Source organism: Vanessa cardui, chromosome 13 (assembly GCF_905220365.1).
Source record: "Vanessa cardui chromosome 13, ilVanCard2.1, whole genome shotgun sequence".
Classification (NCBI taxonomy): domain Eukaryota; kingdom Metazoa; phylum Arthropoda; class Insecta; order Lepidoptera; family Nymphalidae; genus Vanessa; species Vanessa cardui.
In genome coordinates, this window is record NC_061135.1 from 11,336,830 (window position 1) to 11,361,402 (window position 24,573).

The 24,573-nt window shown below is 32.7% G+C and overlaps 2 protein-coding genes across 3 annotated transcripts; one reads left to right on the forward strand and one right to left on the reverse strand.

Annotated features, from left to right (window-relative positions):
• The first annotated feature begins 9,023 nt into the window (after positions 1-9,023).
• LOC124534638 (coatomer subunit epsilon) lies at positions 9,024-13,624 on the forward strand. The gene is made up of 7 exons (XM_047110591.1): positions 9,024-9,137; positions 9,463-9,654; positions 10,281-10,372; positions 11,031-11,196; positions 11,902-12,013; positions 12,691-12,806; positions 13,410-13,624. Exons 1-7 carry the CDS (start codon positions 9,036-9,038, stop codon positions 13,536-13,538), a joined length of 909 nt encoding a protein of 302 aa, XP_046966547.1. The 5' UTR covers positions 9,024-9,035; the 3' UTR covers positions 13,539-13,624.
• A 1,051-nt stretch (positions 13,625-14,675) lies between these two features.
• LOC124534897 (collagen and calcium-binding EGF domain-containing protein 1-like) lies at positions 14,676-24,170 on the reverse strand. 2 transcript variants are annotated; one of them, XM_047110939.1, is made up of 9 exons: positions 23,967-24,170; positions 21,452-21,580; positions 19,366-19,514; positions 18,092-18,237; positions 16,884-17,040; positions 16,506-16,585; positions 15,970-16,139; positions 15,355-15,500; positions 14,676-14,895 (listed from the first exon to the last, which is right to left on the reverse strand). In XM_047110939.1, the coding sequence occupies exons 1-9, from the start codon at positions 24,092-24,094 to the stop codon at positions 14,699-14,701; spliced, it is 1,302 nt and encodes a 433-aa protein (XP_046966895.1). In that variant the 5' UTR covers positions 24,095-24,170; the 3' UTR covers positions 14,676-14,698. The 2 variants fall into 2 exon arrangements, with proteins under 2 accessions (XP_046966895.1, XP_046966894.1); XM_047110938.1 differs by having other exon boundaries at positions 16,506-16,603.
• Positions 24,171-24,573: the final 403 nt, after the last annotated feature.

The following is a 24,573-nucleotide window of genomic DNA, read 5'->3' on the forward strand; positions in this document are numbered from 1 at the left end:
TTTCATTTTTCATTATTATACTCGTACTATATTTATTTGTTCTCAATCTTTTTATCAGTTTGATACAATTAGTGCGACTATAAAAATACACTAGATACATTAAGAGTTTTTAATTGATAAGTATGTAAGCAGAATATTTAAATTAGACAGACTTTAGACATAGTATAGAAAGAAAAAACTCCTCAAAACTGTAATCAACGGCATGATTTGGTAAAAAAATCAATTTCATTATATTTTTCAAATAAGTTTTTTTTTCTTATATTTTTGAAATGAAAAGATCACATATAATTCCATTGTTTCAAATCTAAAAACTGAAAATTTATAAGACTAACTTGTGTCCATGACATCGGCTGTGATGCAAAAACTAATTGTTCTTTGAAATGGAAGGGAGAGAGACAGCCAGACAGGCGTATTCTAACGATTGAATCTGGACAGGCTAGCCAACTCATATTAAGATATTTTAAGAGTTTATTTATTGTATACTACAATAAACGTAATACAAAAATATACTTCTTCAAATTGATATAATAATTGTAAGGAATAGGTTTTGATATTATGTCATATCAAAACCTATGGATAATCTATTGATAATATTTAAAATCTACCTCCACATTATTTGTTGAATTAAAGATAAAGCTTTAAAGATAAAGCTACGTGTATGTTAGTTAAATTAAAACAAATATATTTACATGCTATATTATAACAAGTGGGTACCTTGTCAAACGAACAAGTCGAGACTCATATCAAAAAAGCACCAATCTTCAAAAATCAAAAAGAACACATTTTTAATTCAAGTAGGTTTATAAAACAACTTTCTAATCGTTATGTTACAATATGGAATTCAATGTAAACTATCGCCGGCACTTAGATTCTATGCAGACTCTTAACTCTCACTACACAGTACTAGTTTTTTACCCTTTATAGTAATTGATGAAGTCTTAAGCTTTATTTACACATTTTTGTAATAAATTGTTTGTATGTGTTTATACGGTTTTTCTGGATTTAAGGTTAGGACTTAAATCTTAGCCCATGATGGGCGGGTTCAATGCACTGCGATCACCATTGATGAATTTTTATGTGATTTATTTATGTTTGTTATTCATGCCTAGCTCGGTGTTAAGGCCAAAGATCATAAGAATATTTGTATGTGTCGGATGAAAATCTGCCACAATCGTATCTTCTACCCCGCATTGCAGCAGCATGTTTTTTTTATTACGTCGGCGATCTGACTGTCTAGACGGAATGTGCCATCTGATAGTAAATGATCACCATCGCTCATAGACATTGGCGCTGTATTTTTCACAGTTTGCCACCAACCTCAGGAACTAAGATGCTAGTATATAAAGTAGTGTATATACTTTGTGACATATAGTATGTACTGGCTCACTCACCCTTCAAAATGGAACAAAAAATACCAAAAATTGCGGTGTATATATTACGACTAGGTGGTACCTTCACAGAGGTTTGCGCAAAAGTCCAACAACCATGTAAAGTGGTAAAATAATTTTCAAACTTTACCTTTAAAATGGGACATCTCTCACGAGTTAAGTTGAGTTATATGTCATGTAAATATCTCATAAGGTCATCCCCTTATGAGATATTTACATATATGACATATAACTCAAGAGCATTATTTGAAAACTAATGAACCAAATCAATTAATATCACAATTATGTACATAATAATAAACAATAAATAAAACAAATGAAAACACGTCTTTTATTATATAGCCTATATAATGATTTTATTTGTTGCATACATATATATTGTATGCTATTGTTAAAAACGTAACGATATAGGCGATGATACTATTCGCTGTCCCCTCAGCGTGCAAGCGAAAACATAGCTGAGCTAACGAGATAAAACAATATGTTAATTGCAGCTATGTATGTTAGTAGCATATACTTAGCTTTGCGCTTAAAATAAAGATAGTACATTCAAATAAATATATTAAATCAACTAACTATACAATTTTAAAAAATGTTATCCTCCAACTTACATTCAAAATCAGTTATTATCATAATACTATCGTAACTACAAAAAGGAGGTGTCAGGTCATTACAGTTGTAACAAAATTGGAATTAAGAATTAGCTTTGCGCTTAAAATAAAGATAGTACATTCAAATAAATATATTAAATCAACTAACTATACAATTTTAAAAAATGTTATCCTCCAACTTACATTCAAAATCAGTTATTATCATAATACTATCGTAACTACAAAAAGGAGGTGTCAGGTCATTACAGTTGTAACAAAATTGGAATTAAGAATTAAATAAAAACGACGAAAAAAAAACGTGTCTGGCATATTAAAAATTATGCAGTGTTCCTTTTTTAAAAGTGTTAATTATTTTAATTTCTTTTATGAAAACGATACGCAAATAGGCTATGGCCTTATGATACACTTCCCTGCCCTTCAAAGGTCCACTGTACACAAAATGAACTGGCTCGCTCTTTCTTTATAGCGAAACAACAATGTCCGTAAAACATCGCTATTTAGCGGTAGAATAAATGATAAGCCTGAATTAAGTTTAACCACTGGCGTTGTAAATATTAAAATAAATTATTTAATACCAGTGACATCGTTTTAGATTTTAATGTGTAAATATTTAATAAAAATTAGTAAATATCTTAGAGTCATAATGAGTTAGATAAAAAAAATATTACAAAATAGTTTCCGCCTACATGTTAATGGTTCGGTTATCTATTTTTAATTTAATATACCTTTATATTATAAATGGGAAATTATATTATAATCTTATATTTTATATTATAAATCTATTTGTTTGTAGCTCTTTTACGCTCAAACTATTGAATCGAATTTGATGGAAATGGGTATTAAGTAAGCTTGAAATTCAAGGAAAGACGTAAACTACTTATATGTTACCTGACGACCAACTCCTATAACGAGAGGGAAGCCACGGGAATCAACTAGCTTTAGTGTAAATCTTCACGCAACGTTTTGAATCAAGTTCCGATCAATCGCAATTGGTATAAGAAGTTTTTTTTTTATGTTATCATATATTATATTATATATGTACATTATTTGAAGGTTCAGAATTGTATTGATTTTATGCCGTTTTAGAATTCAAAAAACTATTAGACAGTGAAATTGTTCCAAATTAAAAATGCAATATAAATTATAATTGAAAGTAAAAGTGTTTGTAATTGTTCGGAATCCTCATAAGTTTCCTTCCTTTAATCATACCATCTTGGATGTTTCTAATTATAGTAGAGATTAAAGCATACATTACTATTTATAGATGTTACTTGATTGGGAAATTGATTAGTACGTCAATAAACGCTGATCAAAACATTATATTATTTTCAATATATGTATACATATTTTTTTAAATATGCTATTCTACTGTCAAAATAAGTCATCTCAAAAGATTAACTCATAGTTGCTATTGTAGTTTCAGTTGGTTTTTAAGACGTTTCCCATTAAAACATATCAGCTGCGTTTTACAACTACAGAAGCTTAAAACTCATAATAGATTAATGAAATGATTGAACACATTTAAATATATTTATAAAGTTTTACATGAATTGAATTGAGGTACGTGATTGTTTATTTTTATTGAAATATTTCTATTTATGTAATTTTAATAGTAATCTTAATAAAAAATGTGTCAATTTTATTCATATTTTAAAAATACAACATTGAAATCCATTTTCCACATAAAGATTTATTATTAACAGTGCACACGACGTAGGAGAGGGTTCTTTAAAACATATTATAATTAGACCCGGTTTAAAGCAGGGTACTTTTACAAACAAGAACGAATCAGTTTTTTTGTTTGGCGAATTTTAAATACTTAAGTAGGTACCTGAATCGGAGTCACTAACTAGGGAGCGGGGACGAATTAGTTAGGTAAATTTATTAATTTTATTGTTATATCTCAAAATTTATCTTAAAAATCTATAATTTTAAGGTATTCCTTATTTTTATAGTGATAGAATATGAATTTGTGTAAAATTTATTAATGCTTAGTATAATAATATACAGATAAAAAAATATTTTTCTGGTATTTTAATACGATAAATTTAAAAACTTCAATTATGATCACGTCAATATTAAAACCTTTTTGCTCTAAACTGAATTGGATATTTATTTTAAAACACTCACCTATTTAATTTTATTTTTAAATATTGCATAAGAAAAATTATCGAACGTATAAATAAAATGAATGTTATAAAAAAAAAATAACCCATGGTTTTCTCAATACAAATTAAATACGTGAGTAAATTTTAGTCAAGGTTATAGTGATTTCGCATATTAAATTTATACTCCTATATATCCTTATAACTTTATGATGGATTCTGAATTATATCGAGAGAGGACAACTGCAACGTAAACACTATTTCGTTTTTATCGACGGAGCTGTTTGGAAACGGAGTAATAACAATTTAACTCGATATAAGTAATTATATTCGAATAGTGTTGTACTATGAATAAAGATATATTAACCATGAAAACGCATGGAATACGTCAAAATAACGTTCGATTGGAATAGTGGATACAGTGGCTACATCATAAGGGTGCTTTGGAGAAAACATTACTTTATTGGTCATATGAATTTACTTCTGACCTTTATTTGGTGATGGGGTGTCATTCATTATCATGTTTAGCTTCATCAGATGTGCTAGATTTAATGATGCCGACTGAAATCGCAGATAATCTTGACCTAGAACTATTAAATGATTATTGTCAGTCTGGTTCATTATTATAACCCTTGTTGAAACAGGTAATGCTTACGATAAATACTTATGGCGCAGACATCACTGAAATTTTATAAGCATTTGAAGGACAAAAGTCTCTTTGTCTGTCTTTTTTCGACATTTCTGACACGCAATAATGCTATGAAGAATACAAATCTTACCTAGACAAGCTGACGCTCAACTCACAAACACAAAGAGCACCGTAACGTTTATTTACAAGACGACAATCCTGAGGTACATGGAACATACGAACAAGCAACACAATTACGGAATATCTCATTGTACAGAGTCACAAGAGATGGAAGATCCATAGATTTTTAGTTCAAAGTCGGTGCTGTGGGGTGTCCAAGCGTTAGAATAGACACTTGACATAATTAAATGCATATACATGCATCTTAATATACGTAACATAGCATGTAAACAACAGTATGAATTAGTTCAAGCACGTGATCGTTTAGGTTTATGTTCAGTGATGTGTTTAAGTATATCACCAAATAATTAAATAAAAGACATAAATTCTATGGTTTGAAGCATTGCAGGGTAAATCGAGAATGGCCAATTTAAAATTGATATGGCAATTTACTGTGTGTACACTTTGAATCGAAGGCGTAGTAGTACCCAATAATTAATCGGTATATTTTCTCAAATTACTTGTGCCCTATATTCATTACCACCTCATTATTATTAATGTAAATAACGACGGCACAATTTCCTTAATCAGACAGTACAAACTTAAAATTAACGGGGTTACTCGATGCGTGAGAATATCCCGATCGGCGACTTTGTCACCCTCCGCGCAACTCAAGTTCAGGAATAAGTACACGGCGGGACAACAATACGTAATACAAAAGTACGCAGGTACTGATTTTTTTCTTGGCCCCTTTAAGAACATCTGCTTATAAAACGCCGGATAGCAGATGCGAGACGGACTATTGTGCCGGTGAGCATTTTTTTTTGCGGCGCACTGTGAGCGCTAAGCGGAGCGGATGTGCGCGCAGACAAGTTCTGTATGGAGAATCAATTTTGGAGCATCGAAAAGTTTCCGTAGTTTCTTCGGTTTTTATTTACGATTTTTTTTTTATATCGGAAGCTCGGTTCCGGTATGAAAATATAAATGATGAATCCCTTTTTTTGAGAATACTTTCTGTTACTTATTAAACAATTTGACGTTTCAACTGATTTATGTACGTCATAGGAAAAATAAAATCACATGGTTTTATTTATTCTATAATAATATACTTTACCTTTTTATGCGATAGTGTCATTAGTAACTACTGTCACTCGAAATTACATGCGTTTTTACATTTATTAGAAAAAATGGTTTTATATTTTTTCCATATTTTAAGAAATTATAAATAATCCTATCGAACGATTTATCACAAGATGTAAATAACAATAAAACAACAAATTCTTGTCATTTGTCAAAACGTGTGAAGCTACGAGTTACCTTGAAGTAATAACCTTTTATTTTTATGTATCAAAGAGAAGTTAAAAAGTAATCGCGCGTTATATATTTTGGTAATTCTTTATACCTTTTTGCCCTATGATTAAGCGCTAAACTTTTCCTGCAGCAGTACAAACTCGCGTCATTAATTTGGTTCAACTTTTCATCAAAACGACTGTAACGTAATCATTTAATCGCTACAGAGAATTTATGTCAGCCTACGGTCGGATCAAAGAACTTTCAATTTGGAAAAACACAAAAGATTCCTTAATAACAGTAGGCTCATTTGAGGCTATCGGTGGAGTTTTCGCGAACGAATGACAAGGATGAAGATATTGGGTTTTTGCAAGAGGAAGTGAAATGGAAGATTTACTTCCCTGTGAAACTTCCTCGATGTCTCAGCGAGAGTGGAGCCCGTCATAAGGGTTGTGATGGAAAAGGGTCAGCACTTGTAGAGTTCAGTGAACTTTGCACTACATCGGACAATTGTTTGGTGTTATAACAAAAATTTAGGGAAATTTAACATTCATTTTAAAATTAAAATTGCGTCTAATTATACTAAGACTTCTAAAAAAAAGTATACGATATTCATATAATAATTCGGTATACTTAAATTACATACTACTGTTTAATTAAATATATAAACACAAAGATAGACAACTCATAAATTATATAAATACTAAATGTTTCAATAAATATTTGTTAGTCATATAGTTATTTGTATGTTAAATATTTGATTTCTTTATCAAAAACATATGAAATTAGGTCATTCTTTTTAGAAATGAAATCACATAATTTTGTATAAATAGATAATACACGTAATAAATAAGTGATATACCTAGTCAAATTTCGAATTTATTTCCAGAACCGATATCGTCCAGATCAAAATCGACCCAGTAAATTCACCTCGTTAGGCTACTAAAATAAAATTAAATCAAATCTCTTTCCCACCGCATAAATCTTACCCCATTATTGGGTGAGTTCCGATAAGATTTTGCGCTGCAAAAATTCATTCAAGCCAATGACCCCAAGGTACAAAGGTACCTTGAGAGACCTTTCACAGGGCCCGAACATCTGTCGCTGCACCGGGCCTGCATACGGCGGTTATAATTTTCTCGACGGTTAAGTTTCGTTGAGACGTTTTCATAAACGTCTCGGTGTATTGTGGGGTTTAAAAGTAAATTGAAAGTCGATTCACAGAAACGTCGACGACTGCATTAAATTTGGGTAGCTTGTCTGACTTTTTGTGCCTACTTTATTGTTCGGTTTTGAAATATGTATTACGTTTTTTAAGGATTGTTACATATGTTTAAAATTTTATTTTTTAGTTTGTTTAGTGAAACTATATCTAAATGATGAAACAATACGTAAACAATACATTGCCTCAACGACCTAATTAGGTGCTTATTTTTCTTTGAATATATGATCAGAATCAATCATACTATTAAAAGCAGTGTAGTAGTTATGTAGAATAAAAAAAACTGCATTCAGTAGTTATAACAATGAAATATCATCGTAAATACACAAACTATATCTACTATTGTACATATCAATGATATCTACTAACTAATTTCAAAGATAAAAATTACAATAAAATCATAAAATTAGAAATGGCTTAAAACAGATTTCAGCAATTAAGCGCTGCGTTTGTTCACGGCTTAATTTTTTTTCTTAATAGTTACCTGCTAATGTTATATTGCTTTTAAGATAAGATAGACGTCGGAATATCGGCCAATGTGTCGGAAATCACTTAGTTAAAATGTAACTTGATTAGAATGACAGTTGTTAGCAATAGTGATAAAGCTTTGTAGTGTCGTTTAATGATTACTGGACTGATTTGCATTGACACACGAAATATATTTTTATCTGTTAGGATAAAACTGTTTTTCACTAATATTTTGCGTATAATCCAAGGATTCAGGACATTTCTTCAAAAATATTTTTTACTATGTACAATGCAAATTGGTCATGTAATGTTTGTTGTAGTATTGTAAAAATATTTACTTGCAGCGCTTATGCGCTACTTAAGCACTAAGATATTATATCCCTTGTAACTGTCATTACACAACTCAGAACTCACTCACCTTTCAAAGCGGAAAACAAAAATATTAAGTGTTTGACCATAGAAAGATTAATGGTATCGTGGAATAAAAAAACCTTCTCCGACATACTTTCGCTGAGCTCTAACATCAAGTCATTTTCATGAACTAGTCTTGAAAATAATTTATTTATGTTTTTGTACATTATTTGTCTTGTCAATATGGAATTCATATTTTGATTCGTGTATTACAACTGTGTAATTTTGATTAGCAATTGCGCACCTCTATATTTATGTACCTGAGTTTGTGGAAGGTTTTATTGTTCCTGCAAAAAATTGGAACTTACCTTACCTTTTGAAACAAAATCATTGAAAAGCGTCTTATTGTCCGTTGAATGCTACGGAGATAAGAGAACTTTCTAAAGAATGTTATAATAATAAAAAAAACTAGTTGTATTTTAATCGCACCTTACCTGCTTTGTTATCTTGTCTTCTTAACAATCGATCATAATTTGGATTTTGAATTATATACAAAACATTCATTGAAGCAAAGGAAAAACTGATGGGCATGTATTATTCAAAGAAGTTTGTAAAAATTAATAAAGGATAAAAAAGGAGATGTGTATGTTTAAATAGAAAATGAAACACATATATTTTATATTTATATAACTTAATAAATAATATATTTGTATACTTTTATTGAATCTATAGTTTATTTTTAAATTATTCAATATTTTTTCACATAACATTTAATTCATTATTTTATAACGTTTTTGAACAGGTTATCTAGACGTCAATGTCGCAAAATGACAATTGACATTTGTTGTCAAGATGGCACGTCAGCAGCAGGACGTTGATGAACTTTTCGATGTTAAAAATGCTTTTTATGTTGGAAACTATCAACAAGCTATCAACGAGGCACAAAATGTGAACGTGAGTAAATTGTTATACATTTAAAACTTGAATTAAAACTGTATTTGTAAGTGTAATTTACAACTAAATCGGCAAAGCAGTGTCTGGGATGACGTGTTGACATTTGTTTTGATGCTACAAATCCTCATGATTAATTGTGCTGAAATTGAAATATATCATTTATATATTATCATTGTTCAAAACAGTAAAATCTTCCCACTAAAACACTTGGCAGTCAACTATGATTTACTCAAAAATATGTTATTGCAGCCACCATTAATGCAGCGAATACTCTGGAGAATTTAGAGATATTTGTTGTCTTACCATCAACTTTTATCTCTTTCAGCCTTCTTCTCCCATGGTGACTCTGCAAAGAGATTCATTTCTCTATAGATCGTACATTGCCCAAGGTAACTTCAGAATTGTACTTCAAGAACTTAGAAGTGCCGACCCTATGCTACAACCTCTTAAAAGCTTAGTGGAATACTTGTCGCCAGATGCTAATAAACCAGCCATTGTAGCCGACATTGACACTAGGGTAAGTTTAGTTACTATATTTAAGATAAAGTAATTTATTTTATCTCATACATGAAGGTTTCAAAGTTTTCCTTCTCATTTGAGCCCTCCATAAATGATCAAATCAGTTGCATGTGAAAAGTTCTACTGAAATTGTGCAGAATTAAAACCACTATATTGTTAAATAATTACAAATATAACCATTTAGTATGCCGCTACGAATATGTTAAGAATATGAATAAATATAATAAATTTCAAATTAAACCTTATAACCTTGCTTCTAAGTAAGTAAATCATAAGGCAAACTGTTATTAATTATTGCCTATTTTGGTTTAAATATTCATTGAGCATTGGTTTTTGATTCGTATGCAGGAAAATTCAAAATGATATCTAATAAAACCAAGTCCATATCTCAATAAGGTGTGAATTCAGAACAGTTTATTATAATACTAATCACTGATTACCACCTGTAGCTTCACCCACAAGCTTTTCACTACCACATACAGTACATATTTATAAAATTTTATGATGATTTGTTAAATAGTTAAGACATGTAACAAATGTTTTTGCATTTATAATATTCTGTTCATTATATGTGTCACAAATTCTAAAACATGTTACTCATTTCTTTTATATTTATACTTACAGGTTGCGAAGGGAACCGAGCTTACTAATGAAATATTTTTAATAGTCGCTGCTACCATATACTATCACGAAGAAAACTATGAAGCGGCCTTAAAGTAAGTGATTTAATGAAATAGCACATTCTTTTAAATTCACATAGATTATGTAATTTGTTTTTTAAATGCTACAATACTATAGTACTACCTGAAATTATGTTTCTTTTTTTATTTATAATAAAAATAATATAAAATTCTTTTAATTTATGTGTAACAGGAAGTACAGATTTAAGCCAGAACTATAATGCATTTAAAAACAATATATAGTGAATTTGATATAGTTAATAGATATTATATTAAGTATAATATTAAGTGATTAAATACACATCCAAAATAAACCATATCGCAAAAATATTGTGTAACAATCACAATTAGGTAAAAAAAATCACAAAGAGGTATTTCTTTTTAGTATGCAAACTTTGTGCTAATACAGTAAGTATATAGACACTTTAAAACAAGTTAGCTTAATGCTAACTTAATATTTTGTTTGTCTATACATTTTAATACAGTTTATTTGTATTGTGTATAACTTTCATTATTAAGCAGATTGTTAAACATAACACAACTTATTGAAATATATCTTTATAACACTATATTTTCGTTTAAAAAGCATTATATAAAAGGTATTGTGATGTAACAAAGAATGTTAATAGGAGAATGTCTTGATTCATATCGGTAATCTACCTATAAGTCTTAACCATTTGAAAAAAAAATTCAGAATCCTCCATGGAGCAGAGGCATTGGAGCTGCGTGCATTCACTTTACAGTGCCTGTTGGCCATGAACCGACCAGACCTTGCTCGCAAGCAGCTGAAAGCATTGCAGGATATTGAAGATGACGGCACTCTCACGCAATTAGCTCAAGCTTGGCTCAATTTGGCACAGGTATGTTTTTTTATTTTAATATTTAAGCTGACAGATGACTTATTTGAAACTTGACTGCAATGGTGTTGAAATTTCCTTATAATACAATATTGTAGAATGATAATTTTAATATAATTTCTTTGATGAATGGATGTAGTTATATTTGTATACTGGCTCAATAATCCCTTAAACTGAGAATTGTACTCAAGTTGTACAGAAATGTGTCTGTGTGTATTTCATCAAGCATTTGTCTTTTATATACACAGTAAGAGTCTCATGCTCTACCGACTGAGCTAGCCGGGCTTATGAGAGCTGAGATGGCCCAGTGGTTAGAACGCGTGCATCTTAACCGATGATTGCGGGTTCAAACCCAGGCAAGCACCACTATATATATGTGCTTAATATGTGTTTATAATTCATCTCGTGCTCGGCGGTGAAGGACAACATCGTGAGGAAACCATGCATGTGTCTAATTTCATAGAAATTCTGCCACATGTGCATTCCACCAACCCGCATTGGAACAGCGTGGTGAAATATGTTCCAAAACCCTCTCCTTAATGGAAGAGGAGGCCTTATCTCAGCAGTGGGAAATTTACAGGCTGTTACTTTACTTTACTTTACTTTTATACACAGTATAATAATGATTACAGCAGAGCAGTATGTTAATTTATGTTTATTAATCATTTTATAATTATTCAAGGTGGTAATGTTTATTATTTGTTTTAGGGTGGTCCTGGAGTACAAGATGCGCACTATAGTATAATGGAATTGGCTGAACGGCTCGGAGCCCTGGGCGCCGGACCCGCAGCTGTAGGCGCTGCTGCAGCCGCTTCCAGAGGTTAATTCTTATTTCAAATTTATTGCGAGCAAGGTCTGGTCGGTTCATGGCCAACAGGCACTGTAAAGTGAATGCACGCAGCTCCAATGCCTCTGCTCCATGGAGGATTCTGAAATATTTTTTTCAAAGGGTTAATACTTATAGATAAATTAGCGATTTGAATCAAGACATTCTCCTACTAACATTCTTTGTTACTTCACAGTATTATTATATAATTCAAGTTATTCTTTGTTATAATAGCTATTAACTTTACATTTCATGTAATACTGTAAGGTGGTACTTGAAACATTTCTTCTAAATCAAATCAAATCGAATCAAAATAAACTTTATTCGAGTAGGCTTTTACAAGCACTTTTGAATCGTCATTTTACTAGTAAGCGAAGACCGGTTCAGAAAACAGATTCTACCGAGAAGAACCGACAAGAAACTCAGTAGTTGCTCTTTTTTAACATTTCAAACAACGTCATGTTAGTTAAATACAATTATTTAAATTAATATTTCTCATTGTCATGATTTATTTCTAATTCAATTATGTAACATGAACATGTCCTTAGTGGACTATAGAAGAATGTGAGTAGTGCTTGAGTAGTGGTGACTCCAAATAATTGAGATAAATAACAGTTAATAAATAGTTGAGATAAATAACAGTTAATTACAGCTTGATTATATGATTGCAGGCATGTGGGAGGAAGCTGAGCAAATGTTAACAGAGGCCCAAGCTCGAGCTCCACAACAGCCCGAGTTGCTTCTCGGTCTGGCTGTCACGGCTGCTCACAGTGGCAAACTGCCTGAAGTAAGAATAATTTTTTTTTATTATATTGGTCATAGGCGTCAATACTTCGAGTATATAATAGGAAAGATATATCTATTTGTAAAAATCAGTATGATATAATTAATTGGTATTTTGATCCATTAGGAAAGTCAAACATAGGGACAATGCATAGACAATAGTGAATAGACTTAACTTTTTATGAGATGATGAATTACTCCATCAAGTTTTTGTGTGTTTGTAAGTGTTACTAGAATATGTAACTTTTGATTCATGCAATCATTATATTTTTATTTTAAAACTATGAACACTATAAAATAATATTTTTTGTGTAAAAAATACTTTACTGTATGGGACAAAATAAAGTACATTTTCAGTATGAACGAAATGAAAATTTGTACTTAGACACAATGTTCAATTTCGCTCAAAAAGTTTTCTCGTTATACACTTTGACAAGGTTACGTACCATTTTTTACTCACATAAAGATGTATTGAAAATGTTTAATTTATAACTTTTTCCTTATTCCTTTCATAATAAACATGTTATATAAAATGTGGTACTGGTAATTTCAAGTAAAATAGTTCATCAAATGTTTTATGTATATAATATAATAATTATTATTTCAGGTATCATCTCGCTACCTAGATCAGCTGTTGGAATCACACCCAGAGCACCCCTTCACTAAGGAGTACAACGCTAAGGCAAATGAAATCAAGCGTTTAGCTGCTCAATACCAGCCTTCAGTTTCAAGCTAAACCATTCCTTATTGTATGAGTCGTAGTGAAGAGTTTTATTTGCACTGTATTCGTATATTATAATAAATAAATCTATATTATTTGACCCTGTTTGATTTTGTTATATCGACAGTTCAAAGTCACCTAATAAGTGTTAAAATAGTTTGCCGTAAATATTTAATGATGTGATGGCCTCCTCTCCCATTAAGTTTGGAACATATTCCACCACGCTGTTCCAATGCAGGTTGGTGGAATGCACATGTGGCAGAATTTAAATGAAATTACACACATGCAGGTTTCCTCACGATGTTTTCCTTCACCGCCGAGCACGAGATGAATTATAAACACACATACATATATATATATAGTGGTGCTTGCTAGCAGCCTGGAATCTGAAAGTTGTCGCTATACCGCCGGGCCTTCGAACTGCCGTCGGGGACAAAGCAATTGAGTGCAGCTATGTATAGCAGTATAGCCAATTCCAGTGGAAGTAAGAAATTAGATAAATAAACCCTTTTAGTTTTAGCTAGATTTAGGTATTTCATGCGATTTAATAAAAACTCAGCTATATTGTACACTAGGAAGAGTGTATGATTAAACTTATTTCTTTTTTAATTTTACTTCCAAAATTCTAACCAAAGTTTCGTCGACATATAAAACGCCATTATTCGCAAAACCATAGTGAATGTCATAGAATCAAGATGTTATAAGTTAAAGTAGTATACTTGCCCTTTTTCCTGTTATTTCCTGGAATATATATATAATGACACTAATTCATCCTGCGTAGTTTACCAGTACGTGTAGTCTTGAGCTGACCGATTGAGTGAGAGAGATGTATGATTAAGATAAGAAATATGTAAGTCTACTGGTACGATACGAAGTAATGTTCTGAGTACCTACTGACCAGTTGTTTTACAGTCAAATAAAAATATTTCGTTTTACAGGATTATCCTTATATCCAAAGTATAAAAGACACAATATCTTAGTTCCCTTATTGCTGCTCAGCGGTAGAATATGTTATGAACTGTTGCTACTTTACCTGTTTGAATTGCGCAAAGACCTACTTACCTATAATATAGACATGTACTACTGTATTTTCAACGTAAAATGCTCACATTTACAAGCAAATTAAGGATTAGTGATTGAAACAAGATAAGTAATTTGTCATAAATTATGTATTCCTAGTAGAAACTATAATCGTAATCAGTGTCAACATCGTCTTCGTCATCTCCAGAACTAGTTGCGTTTGCCAGAAGTCGGAGCTGCTTTAGTTTCTCGTCCATGTCTTCAAACTCCATTGCATCGGTGCTCTGATCACCTTTGACCAGTGTCCAATCTGTTGTGGTCTCCGAGTCTCGGATTATTTCACCATTTAGACCTAACCATGAAGTAAAATACATCAGAATATAAAATATATGTGTATACAACAAAGAAAGAATCCCAAAAAAGTACTGAATTTCCATATAATGTTGTCTTAGATTTTCGCGATTATTACACATTGAAATAAAACTACTTTTAACGGATTTAAATCGCGTATATTAATTATTTTTATCATCCCGACGTTTCGAGCACTTTACAGCGTTCTTGGTCATGGGTAGACCTAGTCTATCGTATAGTCTATCGTGATGTGGTATATAGTCTTAAATCCGTTAAAACTAGTTTTATTTCAATGAATTTCCATATAGCCTAATTTCCTCTACGCTCTTATAAAGGTTCTCGCTCTATATATTCGTGGCTGTCCGGCTTAAAATAAACTTTATAAAAAACATTAAATAAATAATTAAGTATCTTCTTTTATTACGATGCATTATATCGATGTGTTTTTTTGGGAGCATACCGCGTGGAGATATCTCGACGGGCCCGGCGCCGACGATGGCTGGTGCGGTGTATGCTTCTAGTTCTTGTTCAATTTTGCGCTCTTTTTCTAATTGTTCTTGCTTATGCTGTCGTCGCCAAGCTTTCTGCAGATTGAAACGCTCTGGCCTTGAAAATAAAATATATCGGATTTTAGATTTCAATAAATATATTTTTCATCATACAAAAAATGTGGGCAATGCGTGGTCAGGTGGGTCATATCTCCGCAGCGCAACTTTCAGGCGGTGTACTTAACAGATCCACAGCAGGTCACTAGGGCAGAGACCAATACAGTTAAAATGTTATGCTAACGTCAATAAAATAAACCTATATTGTTATGTTATATGAACAGGAGGTCCACCTGATGATTAGGGACTACCAAGGTTCATAGACAACTGCAACACCAAGGGCTTGCAGGTGCGTTTAAGTAATGAGTCTCTTATTTCTTGGAGGTCCCCAGACGTATCAGAAGTAATAACCATAAGTAAATCGCTTTGAGGAACTAACCGTAAGCCAAACGTGTGAGTAAGAACCCACTGGTAATAGTCATAGATTTTATTGAATATTGAAGAAGATTAAATTTTAATGAGTTTCTTACCGATCGCCATCTTTGTAGACTTTCTCTTCTAGATTGTGTATGTCGTGCCTAATGTCGGCTAGCAGCAGTAGCATGAGGTCAAGCGAACCTTTTGGTCCACGTGCCCCTCGCGGTCCCCTTGGCCCAACGTCCCCTTTTGGCCCTTCCATACCAGATGGACCAGGTGGTCCCTGGAATAAAATGATTTATTTTAGTAACTGTCAGTAAATTTCCCACTGATAGACTAACGCCTCCTCTCACTTTGAGGTGAAGATTAGAAGTATATTCCACCACGTTGATTCAAGGCGGGTTGGCGGATTCGCATGTGACAGAATTTCATGGAAATTAGACACATGCAGGTTTCCTCACGATGTTTTAGATGACCGCCGAGCTCGAGATCAATTATAAACACATGCTAAGCACATGAAAGCTCAGTGGTGGTTAAGATGTTCCCACTGTAACCGCTGGACCTTATTATATAAACACTATATTATTGGGTAAAAATATTAGGTTTTTACTAAACCCTATAACAAAATTTATTTAAGAACAGTACAAACCCTCGGCCCTCTTTCACATCGGCAGTAACCACCTTCCAACGGTGCTGTTGCGTCTAGCACCCTATGTGTGTACGTGCCTTCTGCGAAACGATCAGCATCTATCAATTAAATTACAAATTATTCGATTATATAGGTACTTTTAATTACTCGAGCAAATTGAGAGACAATCATTATTTTGTTTGTGACAGCGTCAGTATAACCTGATCTGAACCCTTAATTAATTTTGTTAAAAACAAAACAAATAAATATTTTAAGCCATAAAAGAAGTATTTAGAAAGGTTACGAAAATTTCACTTGTATATGATACCTATTAGAAAATCGAGTGGAAATTAAATGGAAATTAAAAGTGTCGTATTAGTGCTACATATGTCCATCTACCTTCTCCTTTAATGACTGGGTTTTCCAGTATCTTTTTAAGTGCGGCCTGTGTCGTATGTAATTGATCGCTGAGTTGCTTGACTTTTCTTGACAGCCATGATACAGTGTCGCAAGGTGCGTAACAGCGGGAAGACGCTCGAACTAGTGGTAACGGCTCCTGGGAAAAATTACGTACTTAGTATTGAAACCATGGCAATCAAGTCCCTTTTAGATTACTTATTACAACGTATTAGTAGCTCTTATGCTATTGTCTCCTATTAAACGGTATAAGTGACTTCCGGCTTTAATAGAAATTTTCTAATCCACGTCTCAACTCCAAAAAGAGCATCAGCGGTCAATGCATGTCTCAACCACGAACCTCATTTACGATTTACGATACGAATTATGGTGACTTGACTGATAGTCATATTCAGTAATTCTTTTATTGCAAGCTTTAATCATAGTAACCCAATTTTCGGTGATGCATTTTGTATCTCTGTCAGGAAAATGTCAATTAGTAAATAGTAGTATGTAAATTGTGAATGTCAAAATATCGTCGTTTTTGATTAGTTAAGAAGACTATTCATGAGTACGGTCTATGCAGGAGGACAACTTAGTAATAGTTAGTATAGAGTGTAATTAGCAGTTAAATAAGACAATGACTTAAATAAAAGCTACACTTTGATCTTAGCCAAAAGGCCGAAAAGCTATAACGATGGTAAATAAACGAGTGACTGATTCTCAAGGATAGCTCAAATTTTGACTTTTTGTACTGACATCGTGTCTAGACTCGCTTACCCGCAAAAGGTTAGTTTAGACATGCAGCCCAAAGCGAACACCGCCTACGACGTCCAGCTATGACGTACATAAGCACTTGAAAGAGACCGTTGGCAATTAATTGGCGTTTAATATAAAACAACATTAAGTAGATTTATGAACCAAATAAGTAGATATGTAAGTCAATTTAACAAAGCACAAGTCTTCGCTGTTTTCCTAGTACGTGTAGGGTTATTACTGTAGGTAGTTCGCTTGTCAATTCGATTTGTATATCAGTTTCTCTTAGAAATGGATTAAAAATATCCATTCAAAATTTCCGTGACATTGATTGACTTTTAACTAACTTTTTATTGAATTATCTCAAAAGAGTCGATCGATGTGTTGTTATAATAACATAAATCGTAAAAATAAAATACTTGTACGAATCAGAAAAAATATCCTTCGATAGGTACCTGTAATGCAATGGCTATGGGTTGAATGCATCTTCTACCGTCACTTGCGACAGTGTATGGTAGGTTACATTCACAGTGGTACCCTCCAGGGTCATTTACACATCGCTGCTCACATCCCCCATTGTTGCTGGTACATTCATCAACATCTGAAATGGTAACACTTCTTACTGTTAAGCTTATATACATAAAAAAAATTAAACATCAAAGCGAACATTTTGGACGACAATAGATAAAAATCTGTACCATCTATAATTATTTTTTACATAGTTATGTCATGGTACACTTAAAGTAACTAATTTATATTTCTAATTTCACAAGTGAGCTACAAAGTGAGTTCTTAGGGTGAAAAATATATCCATTAAATTTACACTTTATTACATCGCGTTTAGGGGTTTGGTTGTCATCTGTCAGGCAAATAAAGTAGCCTATGCCCTTCCGTGGAGTTCAAATTTGCTTTATACCAAATTTAATCAAATTCGATTTAGCGATTGTGAAAGAGCGACAGATAGACAGATCTACTTTGACATTTATAATATTAGTTTTGTAGAAAATATATTATAAATTAACGTTAATTTTAATAAGTCGTACTGAATCGTCATTTTATAAAATGTATGAATCATAGCTTTTGGGATTTTTATTCATTCCTAATGCTATTTATAATTGATTAAATATTAATTCAGATCATAGTAAAATTATGGTTAATTGCTGATAGATATGATTGGTTGGTAAAAGAGATAAAAATAATCTTAATCAAAGTTAAACCCCTTTCTTATACAATAGATTTTTCTTAAATAGGAGAAGACTTTTGCCCAACAGTGAATTATGTACAAAGCTGCTATTCTTAAAGTATATAAAATATCAGACAATTTTCGTACAGTTACTATATCATACTATGTTAACCTCGACGAGTTATTTTTGTGATTTCTCGTTTGTCCGAGTCATTAATGTTTTGATATTTTATAGAGGAAGTGGTAATAAAATATCTTATGAGATTCGTAGTGTAATCTGTGAATTCGTCAATTCTAAATTAACAAGTTTATATGAATAATATCACAAGTAAAAACTGGATCTTTAGTTATGGGTATATATTAAATTTGAATTAAAGTTTGGGTATGTATAACTTGGATACTCTATATTATATATTGGTATATATAATTCATCATCTAAGTATGCATCTAAAGAGAAATCATTTAATATTAAATACTAAAGTCCAATGTTATAAAAATGGGAAACTAGAAATAGTAACTGTAGGTATAGATTAAGTGTTCAAATACCTATACAATATGGCTGAGTTTTCCTCCTGTAGCTGTCCGGATCAAATCTAAACCCTGGGTAGCAATAGCACCACACGCGCTGATCTCGTACTTCACACGCTTGCTCACACAAGTGTAGACTACACGGTTGCACTGATTTTTGTATACAGCTGTAAACACATAGAAAAATATATTATCTACAGGAAAATTATAACATGTAGATTTGAATCGTTACACTTTTTTATGCTATAGCGTTCGAAATTAAAGTTATGTCAGGATAATCAAAATGAAATAAAATTAGATATAATAGCGCGTCATCACGCTGGTAAAAGTTTTAGTAAATTCTGGAAAACAACAAATAAATTAAACCCAAAATCAAATAGCCGTCATGTGAGCGTTGCTAGCTCGCACGAACCCCGAGATGTTGCAAACATCTTTAAAGGACATTTCAAGGCTGAGCTACCGAGCGGCACTGGTGTTCGGATGCTGAACACTGAGCAATCAAAGTTAATGGCCGTTAGATTTTCCGCTAACGATATAAGCAAAGTATTAAGTCGAATGGTGCGTGGTAAGTCGCCTGGTCACGATGGGCTGAGTGTTGAGCATCTGAAGTATGCTGGAGCTGATTTGACGAGAGTTCTGGCTATGTTTTTTAATTTATGTCTAAGGCACAGTTACCTGCCGGAGGATCTTATGCACACTGTAGTGGTACCAATATTGAAAAATAAAACAGGGGATATATCTTCTGTTGCGAATTATAGACCGATCTCACTAGCCAAGATCATAGGTAAAGTTTTGGACAGGCTGCTTGATGGACATTTGGGAAGGAAGATTAAACTTCACGATTCTCAATTTGGCTTTAGACCCGGTCTATCTACAGAGAGCGCCATCCTTTGCCTCAAACAGACTGTACAGTACTATACAGCTAGAAAAAATCCTGTATATGCCTATTTTTTGGATGTATCTAGGGCTTTTGATACTATAGACTATGATATACTATGGAATAAGCTCAGGAAGGAGACAGATGTACCCTTCGAAGTTACATCTTGCTATATTGGTACCACAACCAACACAATGTAGTAAAATGGGCAGGCGAGCACTTGGAAATGTATGGGTTGGAGTGCGGTGTGAAACAAGGCCTTACCTCGCCTCGCCTCTTTATCAGCAGTATCAGTCACGAATAAGAAAGTTTATGCTAATGTTCCACCTTTATATCTTGGTGGCACTGATTTAAAAAGAGCAGAACGGTTTAAGTATCTGGGTCACTGGGTTTCAGACAACTTCAGCGATGACGAGGACTTGGAGCGAAAGCGCAGGGCGCTGGCCGTGCGCTGTAACATGCTGGCCCGAAGGTTTGCACGGTATACTGAACGTGTAAAGATAACCTTGTTCAAGGCATATTGCCAATCCTTTTACACCTGCAGCCTTTGGGTTAAGGTTAAGTATACGCATCGCGCGTTCAGCGCTCTGCAAGTTCAGTACAACAATGCATTCAGAGCGCTGTTCGGATTGCCGCGCTACTGTAGCGCCTCCGAATGTTTGCTGAGAGGCGTGTTGATAGCTTTTATGCTATTATTCGCAAGAGGAGTGCATCTGCGTTTCAGAGGTTACGATCTAGCTCGAACGGCATTCTGTGTGCACTGGCTGATCGCTGGGACTAGGAAATACTGCGCCACTGGATACGGCTACACGCTCTCTAAGAATAGCGATTTTTGTTTTTTGTGTGTGTGTGTTTCTGTTTTGTTTTGTTGCCATGTAATACTAAAATTAAAATATGGACTATGTCTGAGACAAAATAAATAAATATGTAGTTGTATATCTATACATATAAAAAAATTGGTGTCTGTTTGTAATATTCAAATAGCCTCTTTTTACTCAATGCATATGTACTACCAAAATAATTTTTTTTGTCGGTCTGTCTGTCTGTCTGTTTGTTACGGCTAATCTCTGGAACGGCTGGGCCGATTTTAAAGGGACTTTCACGAGCAGATAACTGATATAATAAGGAGTAACTTGGGCTACAATATACATATATATATATATTGTTAAATTCAAACGCGTACAAGGTACGGGCACAGCTAGTTTAAAATATATGTGTGAAACAAACCGTCCAGCGATATAATTGTAGTCTTCGCAACAGGTCAACCGGATGCATTGTACGTCGACGCCGTCCACTTTACAAGTTTCACGTGACCGCAGCAGCTTGTCCGTGGGGCAGACCGTGTCTGTATCCACCCTGGAATTCATATTTATAAAATGAGACTTCATTTGGCTCGATGAGAATATTTTTCACCATGCAGTCGTATTGCATTCGTCCCTTTTTCATTCTATTTGATGGATTTTTAACTATTGATTGCGATGGGTAACACGGCTAAATATTCTACATATAATATGTTTTTTTCTAGTTCTATTATTATAATAGATTTTAACCTATTTAACAATCGAGTTTGAAATTGTTTTCAGTTTATTATTTTCTAAATATATACCTATTTGGTTATGGCACTAACGAATAGCCTTAAGAAGTCTTATCTCAGATAATATTGTATAGTCGTTCCTTAATTGCCCCTTATTAAGAAAAATGTTTATCAAAATGATATAATTGTGTCAATAAAGCCCTGCTCATCAGCTGGTAAACAATTATATAATAATGTAAACAAAACGTATCTATACCAGATGCCCCCAAACTATGTCTTGCAGACAAAAGTCAACGTTGAAAAAATAAATATGTGTATGTATAGATTGAAAAAGCTTCATGGTACTAAATTTTGTTGTATAAATGATTCCTGTATTTGTATATCATCAACCACATGCCTTACATTGCCGCTAATGTTTAGATATACTACAATAAATGAAATGGTGTGTACGCAATGAATTTCTGATATATGCATAACAACATAATGAAAGTCAGTTTTATAATGAAGGATCGTTTCATTATTATTTTTCATTTTGGGGACAGAGGAATCTAATTAGTTTTGTATTTTTAATTTTATTTTACTCTTATATGGAGGAAGTTATTTTGATATACACAATACATAATATAAAATGTTCGCGATTTTGGTTCCGGCGTGTGTATAGAAAGTATTTTTAATGATCAATCACATAGTTTTAATCATTAGGCGAAATAATTTTTTTAGAGCAAAAAATTCAAAAAATATATTTTATTCAAGTAGGCTTTTACGAATACGCAAGGAAGTGTACAAGCACTTTTGAATCATCACAAAGCAGTTACGGTTACCCAACAATTTCAGAACGGTCTGCATAAATCGAATTCACTCTCGTGAACAAGGGTCCGGAAAGAGCAGGGTAAAATATATTATAGTTGTTATGGACGTATTGTTTGTAATCGGCAGGGGAACGATATTTTCACTTTAGGAATGGCTGGTCTTAACAAAAAATAATAATAAATCAAATAAAATCAGGAGGTACTTCATGTACATACATAACTAGGGATAGATGACATCATGAATTAAATTTAGTTACTAGGGCAACATCTAGCTTAGGAAATGTAAAGTTGAAAGTGAAGTATTCGTACTCATTTCTGAATAAACATCTGTACTGCTACTGTAAGCAGCTTTATGTGATTTTAAGTTTTATTCTAAACTTTAAATTATAATAATGAACGAAAATGCATGTATACACTAATAACAATAAATAATATAAGTTATGCAATACAGCTACACTGCAGAGTTAAAAATGCGAGGGTTCAATGCACTTCAAATGAAGTCCGATGCAATTGAATTACGCGACTATGTGGGCCCTTGTTCCTACGTTATTAATAGTGGCGGCAACTGTACTCGCAGTGAGCTTCTTGGAAAACACCGTGAGCTCAATAGTTTTTAACAGAGAATTGTGTTAAAAGGACTTTCGTCCCTATGTTATAAGAAATAGGGTTCAGCAAAGAGTAAAGAGTTATTTCAATTTAAAATATTTGAGCGTTTTGGTCACGGTGATAATTGTATTTATTACATTAAAAAACGAAATGACATGTCTAAAATTTAATTGAGATCTTTAGTCGCTGCATCGGGAGTGGAATGTCGAGAAGTTAAAAAGGTTAAGATATTTATTACTTTGTGAATTAAGTGTGTGATAATTATTAAATAAGGATTACAGGATTACTCAATTTATGCAATGTTTTTTATTTGTATTTTGGTTATCGGTAAGTATAACTGAATGTACATAGCGGTGCTTATTAAAACATTACAATAGGGTTGTAAATTTTGCTATTTTTGTTCCTAGTACCTAGTAAAAAATATATGTTATTTTATGTCGTATTAAAAATTTAAAAATATATTTCACTAATTTTATCACTAGGTATATTTTATTCGGACGACATTAGATAACGATGAAATCTAATAACGAAGTTCTGTAGTTATATAGGAGAAGTGCTTTTTTTAAAATTATAGAATAAGAAAAACTGTTTGACGCAGAAATACCTACATACACAATATTGTTGTTAAGTTTACCGAAACAGTTTTTTTTATAAAATACAGATATTGCTGAATTGACATAAAATAAAAAAAATGTAAGTACGATATAACACCGGATACAATATTTCGTCACACAAAACTTCAAAAACTGCACTGGCTCACCACTCACAAATAGCACTAAAATAAGTCACTTACACATCTATGGCGTCGTCACGGTAACCATCTTCAGCGTAATACCCTGTGTTTTCTTGACGACAGAGTACTAGGGTGACAGGATAGAGGAGGAGTAAAGCGCAGGCCGCGCGACCGATCGACGCGCGCATCTTGACTGCGGTAGCCGCGGATATGCGTTTAAGCACAGATACCCAAACTCATTATTTTATTTATAATATGTACAATAAATACTTACTGTATGCAAAATCAGAATGCGAGTGGGTTTATCATGAAACGACATCGTCCCTTTATGATAACAATTGCGTTTGTCATTCTTTGCAAAAATGCAGCTGTTGTGACAGAACTTTGTTGTATTTCCTTTACGATAATTATACTGTTTTTAAATTAAATGATTATTATATAATGTAGTAAAATAAACATAATATTTATAATTTTTATATAATATTTATTGCCTCTGAGAAATATTTTTCTAACTCAAATTAACTTTTTCTTTTAATTCATTAACATATTCAGGAAAAAATGGTAAGTAAATGGTATCTCATATTATCTACACCTTGTGACTCTTATAACACAGACTCGCTTTAGAACAACACTTGGTTTTGCTGTTTGTAGAATTATGAGATCATAA